The sequence below is a fragment of the Schistocerca americana genome, chromosome 5, assembly GCF_021461395.2.
Source record: "Schistocerca americana isolate TAMUIC-IGC-003095 chromosome 5, iqSchAmer2.1, whole genome shotgun sequence".
NCBI lineage: Eukaryota > Metazoa > Arthropoda > Insecta > Orthoptera > Acrididae > Schistocerca > Schistocerca americana.
This window is the reverse complement of record NC_060123.1, coordinates 338,846,540-338,866,630: the sequence shown is the minus strand read 5'-3', so window position 1 is coordinate 338,866,630 and position 20,091 is coordinate 338,846,540. Positions and strand designations below refer to the sequence as shown.

At 41.3% G+C, this 20,091-nt stretch overlaps 1 protein-coding gene across 1 annotated transcript in view; it reads left to right on the top strand.

Annotated features, from left to right (window-relative positions):
• The first annotated feature begins 12,751 nt into the window (after positions 1-12,751).
• The window catches only part of LOC124615838 (heparin sulfate O-sulfotransferase), a 75,761-nt gene continuing 68,421 nt past the window's right edge, over positions 12,752-20,091 (top strand). Inside the window, exons 1-2 of the mRNA XM_047143991.1 lie at positions 12,752-13,162; positions 13,241-13,470. Coding sequence (XP_046999947.1) covers positions 13,033-13,162; positions 13,241-13,470 — 360 coding nt within the window. The 5' untranslated portion in view covers positions 12,752-13,032. The remainder of the gene's footprint in view (positions 13,163-13,240; positions 13,471-20,091) is intronic.

Sequence of the window (20,091 nt, the reverse complement as noted above, 5' to 3'; positions counted from 1 at the left end):
CCTCTGGGCATAAATACTGGACAAGATCCTCCAACACGGGATTGTCGTGCTGCTGTTCTAACGGCAAGAAAAGCAAATTGTATGGTAAAAATGAGCAGCGTGGGACGAGATGTCGCGAGAGGCGGCAACTCGGCGACAGAAGAAATAGTTTCCCCCGCTCCCGCCCTGTACATCAAGTGCAGGGAGGTCGAGTGGGTGGAAATCTATGATAAGATAGGACAGAGCTGCGACAAGGAGGTTGTCGTTGAGTCCGTCGACTCCGACGCCACCATCAAGCTCCAGGCCGCGAACTGGGACGACTACAGGGCCCTAAAGGCCCTTGTGGCCGCTCACACAGTGGACGCCCCGGAAAGAGGTGCGATGGGTCAGAAGACTCGTCGCAAATAAGTCACCTAGGCGCTCCTGAGGGGACTGCCTTGGATCCTCACGGAGCGAGCAGTGAAAGAAGGGCTGCGCCCCCAAGAAATGAGAAGAAACCGCCGCTGTTTATTGTCGCCACACCAGCGGCAGATAACGGCGAGGACATCCTGGGAATCCGAAAGCTCTTGGGCTTTCTCGTGCAGCCGGAGACTCTCCCCCCCCCCCCCCCCCACACACCTGGACACGAAGCCACAGTGCTTCAAGTGCCAGGAGGGAGGGCATGTGGCAAAGCACTGCCGCAACGCCGCCAGGTGCGTCAAGTGCGGACGTCACCATGACATCCGCACCTGTACCAGCACCAAAGACGTCCAACCGACGTGCGCCCGCTGCGGCGGTGAGCACGTCGCTAACTGGCGCGGATGCCAGGCCTTCAGGCCTTCAACGGCCGAAATCCCGCCACAGCACAGGAAACGGCGTTCCAGGGAAAGAGGAGACGCCGCAGAGTAAGAAGACGGCAACGTCCTGCAGCCGCTGCGAACAACGGAAGGGCAGTGGCAACAGCGAGAGGAGGAGGCAACGTCGCGGGAACAACGGCGGCACCCGGAGGAGAGGCGACGACGGCCACCGCTCATGTGCGGCCGCCTTCCCCCGCCGCCAGTGGCAAAGGCGCTGGATGGGGGCGGCGGCGCGACGCAGCGTGTGGGAAGACGGCGGCGACAGCTTGTCCCGACGTCGACTCGGCCCTCCAGGAGGCGGAAATAAGATTCCGCATGGTTCTCCATGCAGAGATGGAGGCCCCCTGCCTCACTCTCCGTGAATACCTCCGCCGCAATACCAACAAGGAGACGCAGGCGCTGCAGACGGATGAGCGGCACAAAGACGACGGGCCGGCAACAGAAGTAGCACATCCCAGTCGTGACCAAGTCACACAAACGACCTGGCCGAAGAAGATGACCATCAGTCGAGCAACACAGGCCTCGTTAGAAGGCAAGGGAGCACCGGCAGCACGCCAGGACTCAAGCGTCCAAACCAAGCGTCCAGGACTCAAGCGTCAATCACTGGGCCACCCTTGTGGACAACGAAATCCTGGACGTCACCAACCCAAACTTGGCCGACCGAGATGAACACCAAATGAGCTTCCTGCAAAGCAAGGAGCTCATAAGAAGAAAGGCGGAAGCCTGAGACGAGCAGTTCAGAAGAAAGCAAGAGGAGCAAGAGGTGGAGCGTGACAGAAGACGCGAAGCCGCCCTTGCCCGCCGTGAACGCTAGCGCCAATGCTGGCAACACGGCAAATAAAGAGAAGGCAAGTTATAACAAGCAGTTCTGGCCGGGTTTTGCAGGTTTTCCTTGGCCGCTAAGGTAAATACCGGAACTGTCCCAAACAAACTCCTGCAAATAAATTCCCAATTGGAAGAAACCCCCCCCCCCCCTTTTTTGCACCCCAGCGAGAGAAATAAAGAGTGCCACAGCAGAATAAACTTTACCCCTTGGCTGAAAAGAGCTAAACGCATGCTCTACAACAGCCCACCCTTCTCCATCTGAGAAAGGAACGCAAAAAAAAAAAAAAAAAAAAAAAAAATACTCCAACATGGCAGTCTCAGGTAGCACCTGAAGAAGGCAACGAGTTACATGGCCGAAATATTGTGCCAGAGCGACACAAACATCCGGCAGTAGACCCGATTACTCCACATGTCAATTCTTATGTTATCGAAGCCCTAACAGACTGTAGCCATGAAGATGAATCTAAGTTGTAGTAATTCAACATTTTTTAAAGGGAACTCACATACATAACTGTTGTTTCTAACGCCATAATTACATCGTAGTATGCAATATTTAGACACAAATGTTTAATGAACTCTATCCCAATATAAAAATTCGAGAATCATCTAAACAAATTTAAAAACCAAATGTTAATGTAGAATGTTCCAGAATAAAAGCACAAGAGAAATCTATTAGCAGTATACAGTTATCCAGTTTTCTCATTTAGAGGGTATGTTGTCTAAGGCTACTTATCAGTAATAAATGTTGCAGACTTTTAGCTGGGACAACAATCGAGAGCCTCAACAATAGTCATAAAATAATATTGCCATGGATTCTTGTATTCTTGAGGAAAGTAATATTGCTTTCAACTATTATATAATAATAGAGACTTTTTTCCAATGCAGCCATAATGTTGTTGCTTCAAAGAATTATATTGGCAAACCCTTAACACTTCCATTTGCAAATGAATACTGGTATTCGAAAGATACGCAAAAAGTTAAAAAAAACAACCAAGTGGGAACATGTCAGTTGAGGAATGACCAATCACTGTGGATAACCTCAATGTTTCCCTACAAATTGGAACTGTGTTACTTGAGAACGAAATGATTATGGAATGTGGCAAAGATGCATGCGCTTCAAAGACTATAAAAACTAGTGCATTAGATCGTTTACGTCATCAGCATCATCTGACTAGAGTACAGTAACATTTGGTATCCCACAAGGTTTTGTCCTATGTCCCTTACATTTCCTTATGTTTTTGTTATTGATCTACCTGTCTAGAAACGCCAAAAAGGCACAGTTCACTTTATTTGCTGATGTCTTATCATGCTGACTGGCAAACTGCTTCCACATCCCAACAATACTGTAAACAGCAACTTCCAGCACTACTTTTGAAAATGTTCTAAACTGGTTTCAATCAAATGGTCTGTCTTTCTCAATGTCAAGACACAATTGATACATATTTGCACAGAATTCAAAACAAAAGATTATCTGATGATAAAATGTAAAAGTAAAGACATATTAAGAGTAGATTCTGCCTAAATCATGGAACTTAACATTGACAGAAATCTCATCTGGATGATATGCATAAGGGCACAATGGCCAGGGTGGGTGTAGTGGCGATTTGAATTTGCGAGTCCATGCAGTAATGCAGTTGTGCAATAACTGCATAAAGGTGTCACTTGACACCCCCCGAGTCACATACGGTCATCTAAAGGGGCCAGGATATCGCATTGTCTTGCGATCATGTTTTATGTGTTAGAATTCTTGTGATCTAAGGTAAATTCTGACTTCACATAATTATTACAAATTTACATTACAAGATAGTTTTTTGTGACATAACTATGTTGAAAGAGGAGTTGCTTAGCAAAAAAATTCTCATATCAACAATTGCTTCATAGGAGGCCATTGCCAACTATGAACAATTTCTTTGGAATGGTATCTCACCTGGCACTCTGGCCAGCTAGTGGTCAATTACCGACCATTGTGGTCAATATACCTGTCATTAATTAAAATTTTTTCCTCCCATTTTTACTGTTATTTATGGGATCAAATATTGACTGTGAGTATGATAAACAACAAATAATCATGAATATTAATAATTTTACTAATTAAAAATAAGTATAATAACTACTGAATATCAATAAATAGTGATCGTTATAAAATAACAAAAATAATTTATTTTTATGTACAATGATGATGTACATAAATAATCACAAAGGAGACAGTCACTTGTAGAATCTGTATGACATGGAGAGAGCAGTATACACAGTGTCAGATGGTAAAGATTTCAAATTTGCTGCAACCACCCTCACCCATCAGTTTCAAAGAATACAGTGAAAGGAAGACCTCCGAAGAAAAATCTATGTACTGCTGACAGAAAGAAGGTATATGGATTGTTTCAGAAGTTTTTACCTCAAACCAAGAAAAAAATTACTATTACCTCTTATTGTTGGAGAGAAGATTTTTTACTGTGGCAGTTAAGGATCTAGCATGCGCAGCATTTGAACTGACCGTTAAGGGTATTCTTCCTCATGACTCTGATAAGGAGACCAGACTGGCTGGAAGGTCATTGACTGCTGGTTTCCAGGAAAGCTTTCCATCATTGGGGGTGAGATCAAGTAACCAGGATGTGCAATGTAGGTCCATGAACAGTGCACAGTTATTTGTGCAAAAACGGTGCCTAAAATTTTGTAAAGCACTTCACCTTTTCTCTGCAGTGGTAATGAATTTTCCTTTGAAAACGGTAATAATATGATGTAATTTTTTACTCTCTGCATTTAATTTGTGCTGTAAATAATTTTCTTTTTCTCAATACATTTTTGAAGGTTAAAACTGATTTTCTCAATTTAATGAGACCTGTGTTTGTGTATATCAGAAGCAATATTGAATACAAAATCAATCCTTGTGATACACTTCGTCTGACTACTTCAAATACTGAGCGCCTATCGTTACGTAATTCACATGTAGCTGAAACACGTTATTGTACTTGTTATTCCGCGTAAGTGTAGCGTATTTTGGAGTAAGAATTTTATTCTTTGCTGATTTAATACTGTTTCTTCTGTTGGTGATCGAAAAAATAAATGTTTTTAAATACACGTGGGTTTCATTTATTGCCTACAGAATTGGTGATCCGAAGAAAAAATAACAATTTAAGTCGCAATAACGTTTTTTCGCGTCACATTCGTTAAACATGGAAGGAGCAAACTGCTTTAGACAAACCATTAGTGACGATATCTAGTATCTGCAAATCTTCAACAAGAGACTGAAGTTTTAGAGCTTTGGACGATGAGAAATGATAGCAAGATAGACAAGACGAGGTGACGAGTTCCAACAGCCACAGCTGTGCCTCGAGCATACACGCGCGCCAGAGATTGCGAGATTTTTCGCTTACTTGCTCGTTCACATCAAACGCACTGCTACTACAATTACGCGCGCCATCGTTAACGCCCACACAACTGGACATATGGTTTGCGATCTTGGAGTACATTTTCGCACAACAAGGATCACAGAAGAATGTGAACAATTAAAGCTGGCGATTATTGATGATGATATTTTCCAATGTAATTTTACACCCATCTCACCAACAAGCATACCTCACCTGCTACTGATGGGAAAAAGTTGGGAAAAGCTTTTGCAATTTTAAAGTTGTGTTTGATCACTTAAGTACCTAACTTTAAAAAAAATTCTTCATTTTCTTTGTGTGCTTTTCCTGTTTAATTTTTTTATTGTTCCAGATAGTATTCATTTTGTTACTAGAGAAGATTATCTTCTTGAAAGGATATACATTTTAATGTTCTGGTGACTTAGCTTAGAGTTTTATAGCACAGTTTATAATAAGATATAATCCTGTCTTCGTTTTTGTTCTTGAATGTCAAGTAGAGTAGTGGGTCAGAAATCAAACCCACAGATATTTTGAGACATTTTTTGTTAGCTTACACTCGGAAGTAACAACTCTACATAAAAACAAGGAATAAACATCCAACTCTCAAAATCAGTTACTCTTCCAAGGAATAAATAATGCACTTCACTGGTCAATCTCTTGTTCCCACACAGCTCCACCCTTGAAGCGCAGAGTGCCTGGGATGTAAGAGTACTTGAATTTTTGTCTTCCAGCTCTAGTACAGACGACCGGTTGTTGTGTCGGTGCGAGCACAGGTGTGATTGGTTATTCTGTAGTCATCTGGCATCTTGGTGTTGTCTCTTCATTTTGACTGGGTGTATACCTCACTTGACCCTCAGTCATCCTGAACTGGAGGAATGTTTTTGTGCATTGGCGTTGGTAATATCCACGCTGGTTTCATTCTTTCAATAGAAATCCTGACAGTTTCTCCATTTTGCGAGATGTCTATATTATGGGCATCATGTCACAGTACTTGGTAGGACCCAGCATAAGGAGGTTGTAGAGGAGCGTGCATGACGTCTGTGCACAAAATAACATACGAGCAATCTGCCAATGCTCTGCAGACAAAGACCAGATGTTCACCACGGCAAGATGCTAATAGCCCTCTCATCCTTGCCCCGTGGTTACGAATGCGCTGTACCAGCAGTGGTAGCTCCATTTGTGGTGGTAGGGTGCCGTTGTGAGATAATCTGTCAGAATTCTCAATGGTTCTCTGTAAACCAACTCTGCCACTGATGTGCCTACATCCACCTTATACGCAGTCCATAAACCTAGACGTACTAGTGGCAGCGGTTCTGTCCAACTCTCTCACTGACACTTGAGGGCCTTCTTCAGTGTTCTATGCCACTTTTCCACCATTCTGTTGATCGCCGGGTGATAACGGATTGTGTGGTGACCCTGGAATCCACACAGTCTAGCCAGTTCTTTAAATAGATTAGATTCGAATTGTCGACGCTGATCTGTCGTAATATGTAGAGGGCATACGAAACATGCTACCCAATGTGCAACAAATGCCTTTGCCATTGTCTTGGCTGCTACATCTCTCACTGGTACAGCCTCTGCCCAACTAGTGCAGCAATCCACTACCATGAGCAAGTATTAGCAACCCTCTGAGGGTGAAAGTGGATCAATTAAGTTGAGGTGAACGTAACTAAACCTCGCTGGCGAACCTGCAAAATTTCCGACCTTGGCATCAAAATGTCGTCCTACTTTATAACATTGACACTGAAGGCACAAGTGACTCCAATTGGGCGTGCTAAGCTGTGGACACTATCAGAAGGCACTTTGCGAAATCACTGCATAATGCAGGGCCGTGGCCTCTGTTGTGATACGTAGCACCATATTTTGATCTTGCTTCTTGGCAATTATATTTGTTACATTCGCAATTCTGTGTGCTGATCTCTTAGTAAGTCTCACAACTATTGATTCCTCTCTTGTGCTGTGGCGTGATCGTCGTAATTTAAGATCCTGACTAAGCTGCATACTCTCGAAAAATAACCGGCGACTACGTTCCCTGCACCTCTAATATGTCGTACATTCATAGTGAACTGGCTGGTGAACTCTAAGTGTCGGAGCTGTCGTGGCGAACATTTGTCGCTGATTGTGCAGAGGCTGACACAACAGGTTTGTGATCCATGAAAATTGTCATTGGTCGGGCTTCAATGTAAGGACGAAAATATCTCACACTTTCATATAACGCCAATAACTCCCTATCATAAGCACGCCATTTTGTCTGTCTGTGCTGTAGCTTCTTTGAAAAAAAAAAGAAGGAAACACAAAGACATCCAATGTCCATTTACTTCTTGGTATCATGATGCTCCAATCGCGACCATGCTGGCACCTGGGACAGGGTGGCAACCAACACTGCCGGTTCCAGGCTGGATTGTAACTGGCTGAAAGCGTTACTCATTTCTACTGTCCAATTAGTGCACTTTACAGCATGGGTGTCGAAAGGTTCGCAGTACCAGCAGATATTATCGGCAGTAGTATAGCCTGGAGTGGTGTCTCACAGCTTTGGGTTTGATGAACGACGCGACCGTGTTTTCGTATCGGAGCCCGTCCATAACTCCAAGTCTGCAACTTTTTCCATTGTGGTTCATAACTCTTGGAGTTCCCCATCGATGTCCGATGACTATTGATAAGATGCAGCGACACAATTCGTAATCGGCTCCTCCAAACACCACAATGTGTGTGTGTGTCACCTTTTGTTATGATGCTACTATTTGTCCCTGCTACGCATGTCACAGTAGTTGACTCCAATGTGGCATATACTCTATCAGCTACTTGCAGTAATTTAACCAGCGTTAGTCCTTCATACGCTACTAATGTCAATTGTACTTGAAACGGAACCTGTTGTCGCCAGATATGTAGCAGCAACTCATTAGATAGTACGCTACAGTCCCCTATCGCTCGCAAATGTCTCCATACTTTCGACGGGTTTCTGTCTCCATATTTCTCCTGGTAAATCGGTTGTGAAAGCCTCTGCTCAGGTAACTTCGTGCAGCGAGTGATTAGTGAAGTCTTCAGCATGAGGTATGCTTGTTGATGAGGTGGGTGTAGAATCACATCGGAAACTACTGTCGTCGCTCTCTGCTTCAAATTGCTAACTGCCAGCATAAATTGTTCACAGTATTCTGCGATCCGCTGTTGTACGAGAATGTTTTCCAAGATCGCAAACCATATGTCCGGTTGTGAGGGCTTAAATGGATGTGGTCGCAATTGTAGGAGGGACGCACTTGACACTAGCGAACAGGCACCCAGAAAATATCTGGCGCGGTTCTGCAATCGTGGCGCAGCCGTTATCACTGGTGTTTGTGATCTCGTCTTGCCCATCTTGCTGTCATTTCTCAGCATCGGCAATTGTAAAACTTCAATCTCTTGTTGAAGCTGCCCGCTGTCGTCACCAGTAGTTTGTAAAAAATTATTTGTGCCTTCCATGCTTAACAGATAGAATCCGAGAAATGTTATTGCGACTTAAGCCATTATTGTTTTCATGGTAATCAGTTATATAGGTTATATAGGTCAGAAAACAAACCCACTTACTGCATAAGTAACAGCTCTACATAAAAATGAAGAATAAACATCCAACTCTCAAAATCAGTTACTCTTCCAAGGAATAAACAATGCACTTCACTGGCCAGTCTCTTATTCCCTAAGAGTCTTCTCTTAGTGTTGTACAATATTCTGTTGCGCTACATTGCATTTTATTTGTCTCATAACGTATATTTTATAGATCATCTCACCATATTGCACAGGAGTTACGTTAATTTTTATTTTGTGATATACATAGTTATTTAAGTCTCTAACAGTATTTTTACAAGCGCAGTTTTATGTTGAACAAAATATTATCATTACATTGTTTTTCTTATGATATACCAATACATAGAGTCTAAATTCTTCAGACATTAATTTATAAATACAGTGTTATATACAGCACTATGAAATTAAACCGTCAGACCGTTCAACTGATCATTTCATCACTCATAAATTTCTCCACTGAGTAATTGCATTTTTCGACTATAGTGTGTAGTTTTCTCTTCAGTGAACCTATTTTTAAGCTAATTACATCTCTACTCTTGAGTTTGTTGAAGATTTTCATTCCCTTGTACTAGGGTGTCTGATACTGGTGTATTAAATGGTGTTTTGAAAACATGAAGTTTTCCTTGCATCTAGCATTGTACATATGTTTGAAATGGTTTTCTTCAGTAAGCCCAGGATTAATGAGTAAAAAGATGATACTCTCAAATATGTACAATACAGGGACAGGTCACATTTTTAGGTTCTTGAATAATGAGTGTCAGGATATACTTGGAGGGCAGCATACATTTGCATATGATTATTTTTTTAAGTAGCCGAATTTGTGACCTTCGACTTGAATTCTCCCAAAAAATTAAGCCATACCTAACAACTGTGGTACACCATTCCCCTATGAGTTATGTCTGTTTCCCCAGAGAGTATGTCCATTGCTAAATCAAGGCTGTTTAATTTAGTTGCAAAATAATCTATGTGTGCTTGGCAACTTAGATTTTTGTCCAAGTTTAGTCTCAGGAATTTAATGGACTGAGCTTCTTAAATAACTTGACTTTTATGTATGGTAAAAATGTTACTAGTTTTTATTTTTTGTTTTTAAATTCTGTAAACAGAATTTTTGAAATGTTATGTTTAGAACAATTTTGTTGAAACTATGCATCTGGGTTGTTCAGTATGTTTATGACACTACAAAGAATTTTTCTTATTTTTCGTTTTGCAATAAGTCCCGAACTATCATCAGAAAACATGATTGGTTGGACACTGATATTGAGAGGTAAATAATTTGCGTAAAAGAGGAACAAGATTGGCTCTAATATTGATCCATGGGGAACTCCTTGTGAAACTGTATTCCATAAAGATGCATAGTTTATGGTGTTAAATGTTATCAGTACCCCTTGCTTCATGCTTGTCAGATAAAATACCAGTCACTGCAGAACAGTTTGCCCAATGCCATATCTGTTTATTTTATGAAGCAGCAGGAGTGATTCACAGAATCGAACGCTTTTGTAAGGTTTCAGAAGATATCTGCCACTTCATAGATTTTGGCCAGTCATGAGCTGCTTTTTGATCAACAATTCATTAATAAGTTCATAGTACTTTTTCTTTTTCAGAATCAATATTGTTTTTGGGGACAACCTCATGTTTTGTGGTAACATGTGTTACATTGACTGAAGCTATATTTTCAGATATTTTGGATAAGGTGAGACACTATAGATGCAATGCTAATTTCCCATATTCTCTGTTGATCTCTTTTGTGTGTGCTGAAGTATGTCAGGGAAGTTGGCTTGCTTAAATGATTGATTGATAATTAAAGATGGAGGGTGTGCTATTTTATCACAGAAAAATTTAATTATTTTGGTGATATTTGATCCTACCTTACAGCATTTTTTTCGAGAACAAGTTATAATTTTTCACACCCTCGGTTGAATCTTTACTATCTGTAAGAAGCGTGGGGAGTCCCTATTCTGATCCAGGTCAAAAAAGTTTATTCTGTTTTCATAAGAGATTGCCTCAACATTATAGTTTACTACATTTATGAGAAACTCATTGAAGCATTAAGATATTCAAATGGAGTTCACAATAGTGTTGTTGTATTGTTTACATTTTTAAATATCCTGGCAGTTAACTGTTGTACATATATACATACATACATTAATACTTGTTCCATAGATCGTGAATACAACATTTGGAATGTGTTGCTTTAATGTAAGTTCTGTTTACACTTTAGCTAATTTGGATTTAATAATGGGTCATAGTGCCTCAGATGTATTCATATGTCCTAAAATGAACTTATCTTTTGACTTTTTTGGCAGTTTTAACAATACTTTTAAATATAACTTTGTAATGTCTCACATATTTAATAAGGTCAGGGTTTTATTGTGTTTCAGCTCTTTATGTAGCTCTCTTTTTCTCTCACTAAATATTTTGAAGCATGGAGGAATTCAGTTCAGTTTACTTTTGACATTTTGGTGCCATTTTTGGCTGGGAATGAGTCACTGAGTACAGCTAGAAAACTACTTAAAAACTATCACAGTTCTTAGTACTTGGTACACTATTATCTAGGTATCATCTTATGGCAGCTATCTTTTCAAGGAACAGGTTAAAGTTATTTTTGCAAAAGTTTCTTTTCATGTAACCTTCCTTAAAATTATTTGTTATTATTATTTATTCCTAGCAGCTGAATAAACAATGCAGAATAATCAGAAATTCCTAAGCCTAAACAGACATTGTTTTCTCTGTCAAACATGCAGTTTGTTGACATATTGTGAATACAGGCAGCTGTATGGCCATTTTCTCTAGTGATTTAACAAAAATTTAGTTTAAAAGCAGAGTTCTGAACTAAGTCAATAAACTTTTTTGAGCTATGGTCATGACTTCCTACATTTATATTGAAACCATCTGCTGTTATTATATTTTTCATCCTTTCTTTGTTAACTTTATCTAGAAGACACTGGAGTTTGGATTAGAAATTTATATTTATTGCAGCTCGAGGGATTCTTAAACTGATATGACTATTTTGTTCATCTCTTTTACTTCAACACAGCAGATTTCAAAAGAGTATTGTTCATTTAAGTACCAGTAATCAAAATCCGTTTTTATTCAATATGTTAAGCAGGTATCCACAAGTATGCATCAGCCTCTCTCCCCTACACATGCTTCTTGCTACACTGAAACATTGTAATATATTTAAAATTTTTACAGAGTCACTGATCAGTGTTCATTTAGGCAGACAGCTTTGACAGTTTTGCTTTCATTGAGGATAAATTGCAATTTTGTTACTAACTGCCTTCAAACATTTATATTCCAAAGCACTAAGCAATTTTTCAACTTTGTTTATCCTTCTAAGCACAACTTTTCATAGATTTCTCACCTCTGTCTTTACCTCATACCAGCTTCTACTAAAAAATCCTTCAGATGCCATGGTGATTAAATTCCTTTCATGTCAAGGAGGTAAATGGCTCCTATTGCTTCTTCTTTTGTCGTTGCTGTTTCTTCGTCTGCTATTGCCGTTACTTCTTCCCTTGTTGCTTGTGCTTCTGATGATAAGGGCTCTGTTTCTGGGAATGGTGATGCCTGATGCTGCTGCCACTGGCGATTGTGGCCCTGCTATTTTCACTGATAGTGTTGGTTCTGCTGTTGGTTGGGATGATGATGTTGCCTCTTCTGTTGTTGCTGCTGCTTCTCATGATAATGGTTTTGCTTCAGTCGATGCTCGTTTTGCTGCCACTGATGATGGCTCTGCTATACCAGCTGATGGCGATGGTTCTGTTCCTGATAATAACAGTGCTTCAGCTGTTTTTACTTGTCCGTTTGCTGTGTTCTGATGCCCTCAGTAATGAAGGTGCGTTTAATCTGCTTCCGCCGATCAGTTTCTTAAGAAAACAGTTTTCAAAGTAGCTTATGACTATACACTGTGTTTTTCATTTCCACCAGGGGTGCTGTGCGTTTCTTTCCAGTCTGTACTTCACAAGTCCCGTAACTGTGTGGAAACACAATATAACATTTCTGGGCTTTAGAAAATCGATAATTTTCACGCAGACAATAAGTTTTTGGGTGAGCAACATTCCTTCTTGTGTGAACGCATTTTACGGTGATGTCGCCTTTCGTTCCATTGATTCAGTGTGAATCGACGTTGAAAGCAACTTGTCCGTGTAGGTCCAAAGATCTTAGTTTTTTTCAGTGCCTGGTGTAGCAACTTCTGTGATTGTTTGTTTCTGATCAGCTGTTTACCATTGTGTTGATATGATACAGACGTGGTGGTGTTTGTACTGCATACATGTTTTGGATCGAGAAGTGTCTGTGAAATATTATACGTGACAGCATCTTATGTGGAAAGCAAGAGCTTCAGTAAAGAAATGCGTAGACAGCTGTTTGAATGTAACTATCTCGTTCACCGACAGTGAAAATGTTGTGACACGTAATGAACGCGAACGAACATTATCGCGGCATTTACATGAAATACGTTTCGTTTACGTTCAATGCAAAGGATGATACAGAGAGTTACTGTCGGAAGAGTGCTGTTATTTGGCGCTTTGCTGAGTTTTGTCATTTTTGTACTTCTTTTTGAGTCTCAGATTCTACAAGTAAGAGAGAGTACTAAGGATTTAGGTAAGAACAGTGGAATTATGGGCTTCGTACGGTAATTCTTTATGATGTAATAACTACATATTACCTTAATCTTTACAGAATATCTTGTAGCAAGTCTTCACCAAAGAAATGTTGAGAATCATCGAATTTTCGACAATAGACCAGAAGAGTCAATGTTTACGGACATGGTAATTATTTATAACCGTGTGCCGAAAACAGCATCAACCAGTTTTGTTGGCGTAGCATACGAGCTTTGTAAACAAAATGGATTTCATGTTCTTCATATTAACATTACAGCTAATATGCATGTACTGACGTTGGCAAATCAGGTAAACATTATTTCCCATTTTTATGAATGTTGATAATATCAGTTCACTGAATTGATGAGCTGCAAGCAGTAGTGTGTGTAATGAATGTTGTACGGTATCCACTTAGTTGATATGTTTGGAATTTGTCTGCACAACTAATAGAGTTAGGTAGAATAATAAAATGTTCCTCATCTTTGTAACTGCCAATCTTTTGGGTGCCATTCTGACCACTCTGCCGTGATATATCTCATGTGTCACTCATGTACCGATAGTTTAATATTAACGTAATGCAGCATTATTCCGGATGATCAGACATCCACAGACGTGGATGTAATTTTCATTGAATTCTAGGGAAGTGTGATTGGCCGATCACTGTTTGTCATATATATTAAAGGTTTAGTGGCCAACATTAATTGCCGTCTCAGATTTGTCCCAAAAATTGTAGTTATCTATGGCTAGAATGTGGTACTAGAGTCTCCTTGAAATTTGGTTATGGTGACAGACTGGTCTGTAGCATAGCCTGAGGTCTGGCCTAGGTTGGAATCTGGTACTTTGTTTAAGAGTGAATTCCAACTATAGATTATGGTAACAGAGTAATCTTTAGCAAAGCCTAATTTTTACGTGCATGCCATATTTAATGCATTTTTTGCCAATGAGTAATGCAAGTTTCCTCACAAAAAAAGATAAGAAAAATCGTATTACCTAATGGACAAGACTCCACCAAGCATTTTGATGCATAGTGTCTATACATATTGTGTGCCAGTATCTGGGAGTAACAATGTATAGACATATTAATTTCAAGGGTTGTATGGGTTCAGTTGTAGATAAAGCATAAACAAGGTTATATTTATGAGTAAAATACTGGAGAACTGTAGGTCACAAAAAAAAAAGAGATTGCCTCCAAAATACTTACACAATCCACAATGAGGGCAGACAGCAAAGGACGGTGATGTGAATACTTACAGTCTTGTTTGGCTTGTGGGAAAGAGTAATGGATATGCTGAAAAATCTCAACTGACAAAAGAAAGTGTCATATATCTTGTTAAAAAATCGCTTGTAAAAATTCAAGGTTTTCAGAGTGGAATCTATTGATTTTTCAGTTTCCCATGTATCACTCACATAGAAACAGTAAATTCATCAAAATAAACCTTTGTTTGCACCTCTATTCACAGAAACTAGTGTTAACAAGCGAAGTAGTAGTTTTCTCATTTATGCAGAGATAAGAGAGGGAGTGAGAGGGGGGAGTTGAAGACACAATACTGACACCAAATGCAGTCTCAGACTTGAACCTTACAAACATTCCATTTTAATGATTCAGTGGATGCAACATTTCCTTTTGGCATATTGGCCAGTTTTCTCACTGTAACCCATTCCAGGTGTTGATGTTCGTCTATTGGTAATTGTTAGCTCTTCACTCACAGCCTGTTGTTGAGATCCCCATTATTTTGGAATGTGATTACCAGCTTGGGAATCATGTCTTGAATTTTAGTCCTCTCAGGACCATGTTTTGCATTGAATGCTCGTGCTATATGCCTGTGCTGTCTGCTTCCACCAGGAAGATTTTGTATGTGTGCTCAGCAAACTGCATGAGTAAATGTGCTGCAGATACTGTTCTGTGGTATAACAAGTCTTTAGTATTACCAAAATAATGACCAGTATTTAACAGTCCAACTAGTGTGGATGGTGAGTGGAAGGCTGCGTGTGGTTGTGACCATTCACATTCGGTGAACCATTGACCATTGGATAAACTTATTTGCAAGACAAATCTTTCAAACAGAACTTTGACAATTTAGATATGCAGAAGTTTAAAACTTATTTTGCACCTAATAAATCCAACTTGAATAATCTTGAAATAGATGGTTCTCAGTAATGTCTGTTAAATTTTAAGATTAGTGTGGGGTGAAAATAAAATTAACTGGCACCAGAAAGGATCAAACCACAAACCCATATTTTAAAAAGTCAAAGGCAATTAAAGCAGCACTGTGTGAATGACTGCTGGTATCAGTCACTTTATAGTGCCACTCTAGTAATTCATAAACAACGGGCTAGGCACATTTCCTGGGCCAGGCACTGTCCATATTCAAACCCACAGTATGCCACAGTCACCTTTTGCATCATTGCTGAGCAATGATTGCTATCCATTGTTGCCAGAAAAACACCCCGCTTCTCAGCAGTGCACCGCAATCCACTTCCCAAGTTCTCTCCAGTTCTCAAGCGCGATCCAACTGGAGGAGTAGCATAACAGACAGTTTAATGTCTGAGGTTGTGATGGAGAATGTGTGTGCCAAATAATGATACATTTTGGACAATGAGAATTGTGTGTTAATTTGTATTTGAACCTATTTTAAAGCAAGAACATCATATGGAACAAGTGTAGCATTGGGTGTAAATACACTCCTGGAAATTGAAATAAGAACACCGTGAATTCATTGTCCCAGGAAGGGGAAACTTTATTGACACATTCCTGGGGTCAGATACATCACATGATCACACTGACAGAACCACAGGCACATAGACACAGGCAACAGAGCATGCACAATGTCGGCACTAGTACAGCGTATATCCACCTTTCGCAGCAATGCAGGCTGCTATTCTCCCATGGAGACGATCGTAGAGATGCTGGATGTAGTCCTGTGGAACGGCTTGCCATGCCATTTCCACCTGGCGCCTCAGTTGGACCAGCGTTCGTGCTGGACGTGCAGACCGCTTCATCCAGTCCCAAACATGCTCAATGGAGGACAGATCCGGAGATCTTGCTGGCCAGGGTAGTTGACTTACACCTTCTAGAGCACGTTGGGTGGCACGGGATACATGCGGACGTGCATTGTCCTGTTGGAACAGCAAGTTCCCTTGCCGGTCTAGGAATGGTAGAACGATGGGTTCAATGACGGTTTGGATGTACCGTGCACTATTCAGTGTCCCCTCGACGATCACCAGTGGTGTACAGCCAGTGTAGGAGATCGCTCCCCACACCATGATGCCGGGTGTTGGCCCTGTGTGCCTCGGTCGTATGCAGTCCTGATTGTGGCGCTCACCTGCACGGAGCCAAACCCGCATACGACCATCATTGGCACCAAGGCAGAAACGACTCTCATCGCTGAAGACGACACGTCTCCATTCGTCCCTCCATTCACACCTGTCGCGACACCACTGGAGGCGGGCTGCACGATGTTGGGGCGTGAGCGGAAGACGGCCTAACGGTGTGCGGGCCCGTAACCCAGCTTCATGGAGACGGTTGCGAATGGTCCTCGCCGATACCCCAGGAGCAACAGTGTCCCTAATTTGCTGGGAAGTGGCGGTGCGGTCCCCTACGACACTGCGTAGGATCCTACGGTCTTGGCGTGCATCCGTGCATCGCTGCGGTCCGGTCCCAGGTCGACGGGCACGTGCACATTCCGCCGACCACTGGCGACAACATCGATGTACTGTGGAGACCTCACGCCCCACGTGTTGAGCAATTCGGCGGTACGTCCGCCCGGCCTCCCGCATGCCCACTATACGCCCTTGCTCAAAGTCCGTCAACTGCACATACGGTTCACGTCCATGCTGTCGCGGCATGCTACCAGTGTTAAAGACTGCGATGGAGCTCCGTGTGCCACGGCAAACTGGCTGACACTGAAGGCGGTGGTGCACAAATGCTGCGCAGCTAGCGCCATTCGACAGCCAACACCGCGGTTCCTGGTGTGTCCGCTGTGCCGTGCGTGTGATCATTGCTTGTACAGCCCTCTCGCAGTGTCCAGAGCAAGTATGGTGGGTCTGACACACCGGTGTCAATGTGTTCTTTTTTCCATTTCCAGGAGTGTATTTCGGAGTAAAGGAGACCACTCACCAAGAAGCAGATGTGCTGAGTCATCAAGAGGTCCACACAGAGGAGAATGAAAAATTATCAGGATTGCGGTTTCGTATGTATACCGGGGGCAAGGAATCTTTCAGGTGGGATGGGTGAAGAGAAAAAGAGGTGGAAATCAGGAGGAGGAGTTGGGGATTGGTAGCTGGTGGCTTGGAGGGAGGGAGCAGGTGCACAGGGTGGAATACAGGAGGTAAGTGTGACAGGTGCACAGGCTAGGCATGTGACACACAGGTAGAGAGGCCAGTGAGGTATAGCACACAATGAAATTGATGTGGAGGTGTGGATGAGGAGGAGGTGACAGGACAGAGGGAGGGGAAGCTGTCAGGTAGACAGTGTAGGGACAGTGGAGATAGAGGCCAGGAGGATTATGGTAGTGAAGGACATGTTGCAAGGCTAATTCCTGTAATTCCCATCTTCATAGTTCAGGAAAGCTGATGTTGGAGGGAAGGATCCAGATGGCATGCATTGTGGATCAGCCATTGAACTGGTGACCTTGCCTGTGATAGAATAGGATAAGCCTGTGTCAGGACTGGTTTAGGATGTGCTGGGTGGGTGAATCAAGCTGGTCATGCAATTTTGTGAATCTGTGGGATGGTAGGTTTTATTACACTTTTTCTTAAAGAGGTGTTTGTTTATTCACATGACAAGGGCCTGTTAATTGCTGAAATGAACAATCAGAAATAGCTCTAAGTGTGTCATTCCCAGTTTGCAGTCCACTTGTCCATATCTCAGCTCACTGTAGCCGAAAAACGAATTCCTACTCACTACTTTGGGGCAGTGAGGAAAAGATTGTAAAAAAATTAAAAGTTCACTGTTTATAATATTTGTATATATATTCAAAATCTTTAATTTCACATGCATAACTTTCTCATAGATCAGATAAATATTAATAATTTCCTAGCAGCTGGCACAGTTCAGGATCCAAATCTCCTCAATACTCCATTAACAATAAAATCACTTTCTGTGACTTATTGTTTGAATAATTCAAAAGACATTTAAGTTCATGTAGAAGTGGAAGGTAATAATATTCCACTCACCAAGCAGATTTAGAATATGGGTGGCATACATGAACTGCCAGGCTGACACAGATGAGCCATTTAACTACTTGCAGTTCACACAAAAGTTCAAATTCTACCAGTTCTGATAACATGTGATCTTAATGTTTCTGACGATCTTTCAAAAGATGTCTGTAGATAGTCATTTGAGGCTCACTTTCACAGTTGCAGTTAACAGCACAACACAATCCATCGCGAAACTTGGCACTGACTTATTCACTGATGGTGACACACACAGCTGACAAAAACCAATGAGTAAATGAATCCCTGAGGCAGCACTGGGGTTGCTTATATAACCTCACAAAGCAGAACGAACAGTTCTAAACTGTCAGTGCATCTGACTCAGTGCTCTAAGAAGCAGCCCTCTCAGAACACTAAATTAGTAATAACTTCCTGAATTGGGATTATATTGACACACTGATTTTTTCCTAGTGTAGGTTCCACGATTAACGAACATTTTATTTTTATATCTTAATAAATGTTGTTGCAGTATTTTTTAAAACAGAACTTTAAAGAGAACTTTACCCTCTGAACTGTCCATTTGGTCTTCGCTGTTCCCTTTTTCAATTGTGTCAATCTTCTTGAAACATGGTACATCATTGATTTGAAAAAGATTTCTGTTACATGTTAAGAACATCATCAGTGAATATATACACTACTGTAAATATCCTGAATGTGTTGAAAAAGTTCCTGCAGGGGGTGTGATTATTATGTCTGCATATCAGTGTCTGAACTCTCTGCAATATAAGAATAATGCATAGGCCCACTGTGCAAACCACCATACTGTGCCTGCTGTAAGGACCTTGTACCACTACTAGTCATTCCCTTTCCTGTTCCACTTGTAGATGGAGCGAGAGAAAACTGACTGACTGGATGCCTCCATATGAACCCAAATTTCTCTTGCCTTGTCTTTTCGATCCTGTCAACAAATGTGGAAAGGTCGTAAGATCATTGTGCAGTCAGCCACAAATTCTCTCAATTTTCTCAAAAGTATTTTGTGAGAAGAATATTGTCTTCTTTCCAGTGACTCCCATTTGAGTTCATGGCACATTTCTATAATAACTCATGTTGCTCTGATCTACTGGTAATAAATCTAGCAGCGTGTGTCTGAATTGCTTTGACATCTTCATTTAATCTGCCCTCCACAAACAGTTGAACAGTACTCAAGAACAGGTCTCACTATGCTCCCTATATGCTGTCTCCTTTTTAGATGAGCTGCACCTTCCTAGAATTCTCGTAATAAACCAAAGTTTGCCAGTTGCCTCCCCTTCACCATCTTGCATCATTTTTGTCTAAATATTTAATCAACTTGATTGTGTGGAGCAGCACCCTGCTAATACTGTATTTGAACTTTACATGATTGTTTTTCGTATTTGTCTGCATTAACTTACATTTTTCTACATTTAAAAGAAACTGCCACACCAAGTATAAATTCTGCCTAAATATGCCTATAGATACTCAGTGACAACACTTCCCATAAACTACGATCTCATCAGCAAACAGTGACACATTGATGCCCACCTATCCGTCAGGTCGTTTACATATATAGAGGACAAGAGCACTCCCATCATGCTTCTTCGTCTTTCATGAATACTCACCATCCATGACATGCTTTCCAGTAATTTCTTTGGAATATTATTCCAGATGCAGCAAAAAACGTCAAAGCTAGTTACATACTCAATCTGTGAGGAATGCCGTGTTGCTGCCCGAGGCAAGGTTTTAGCAGAGATGGGACAT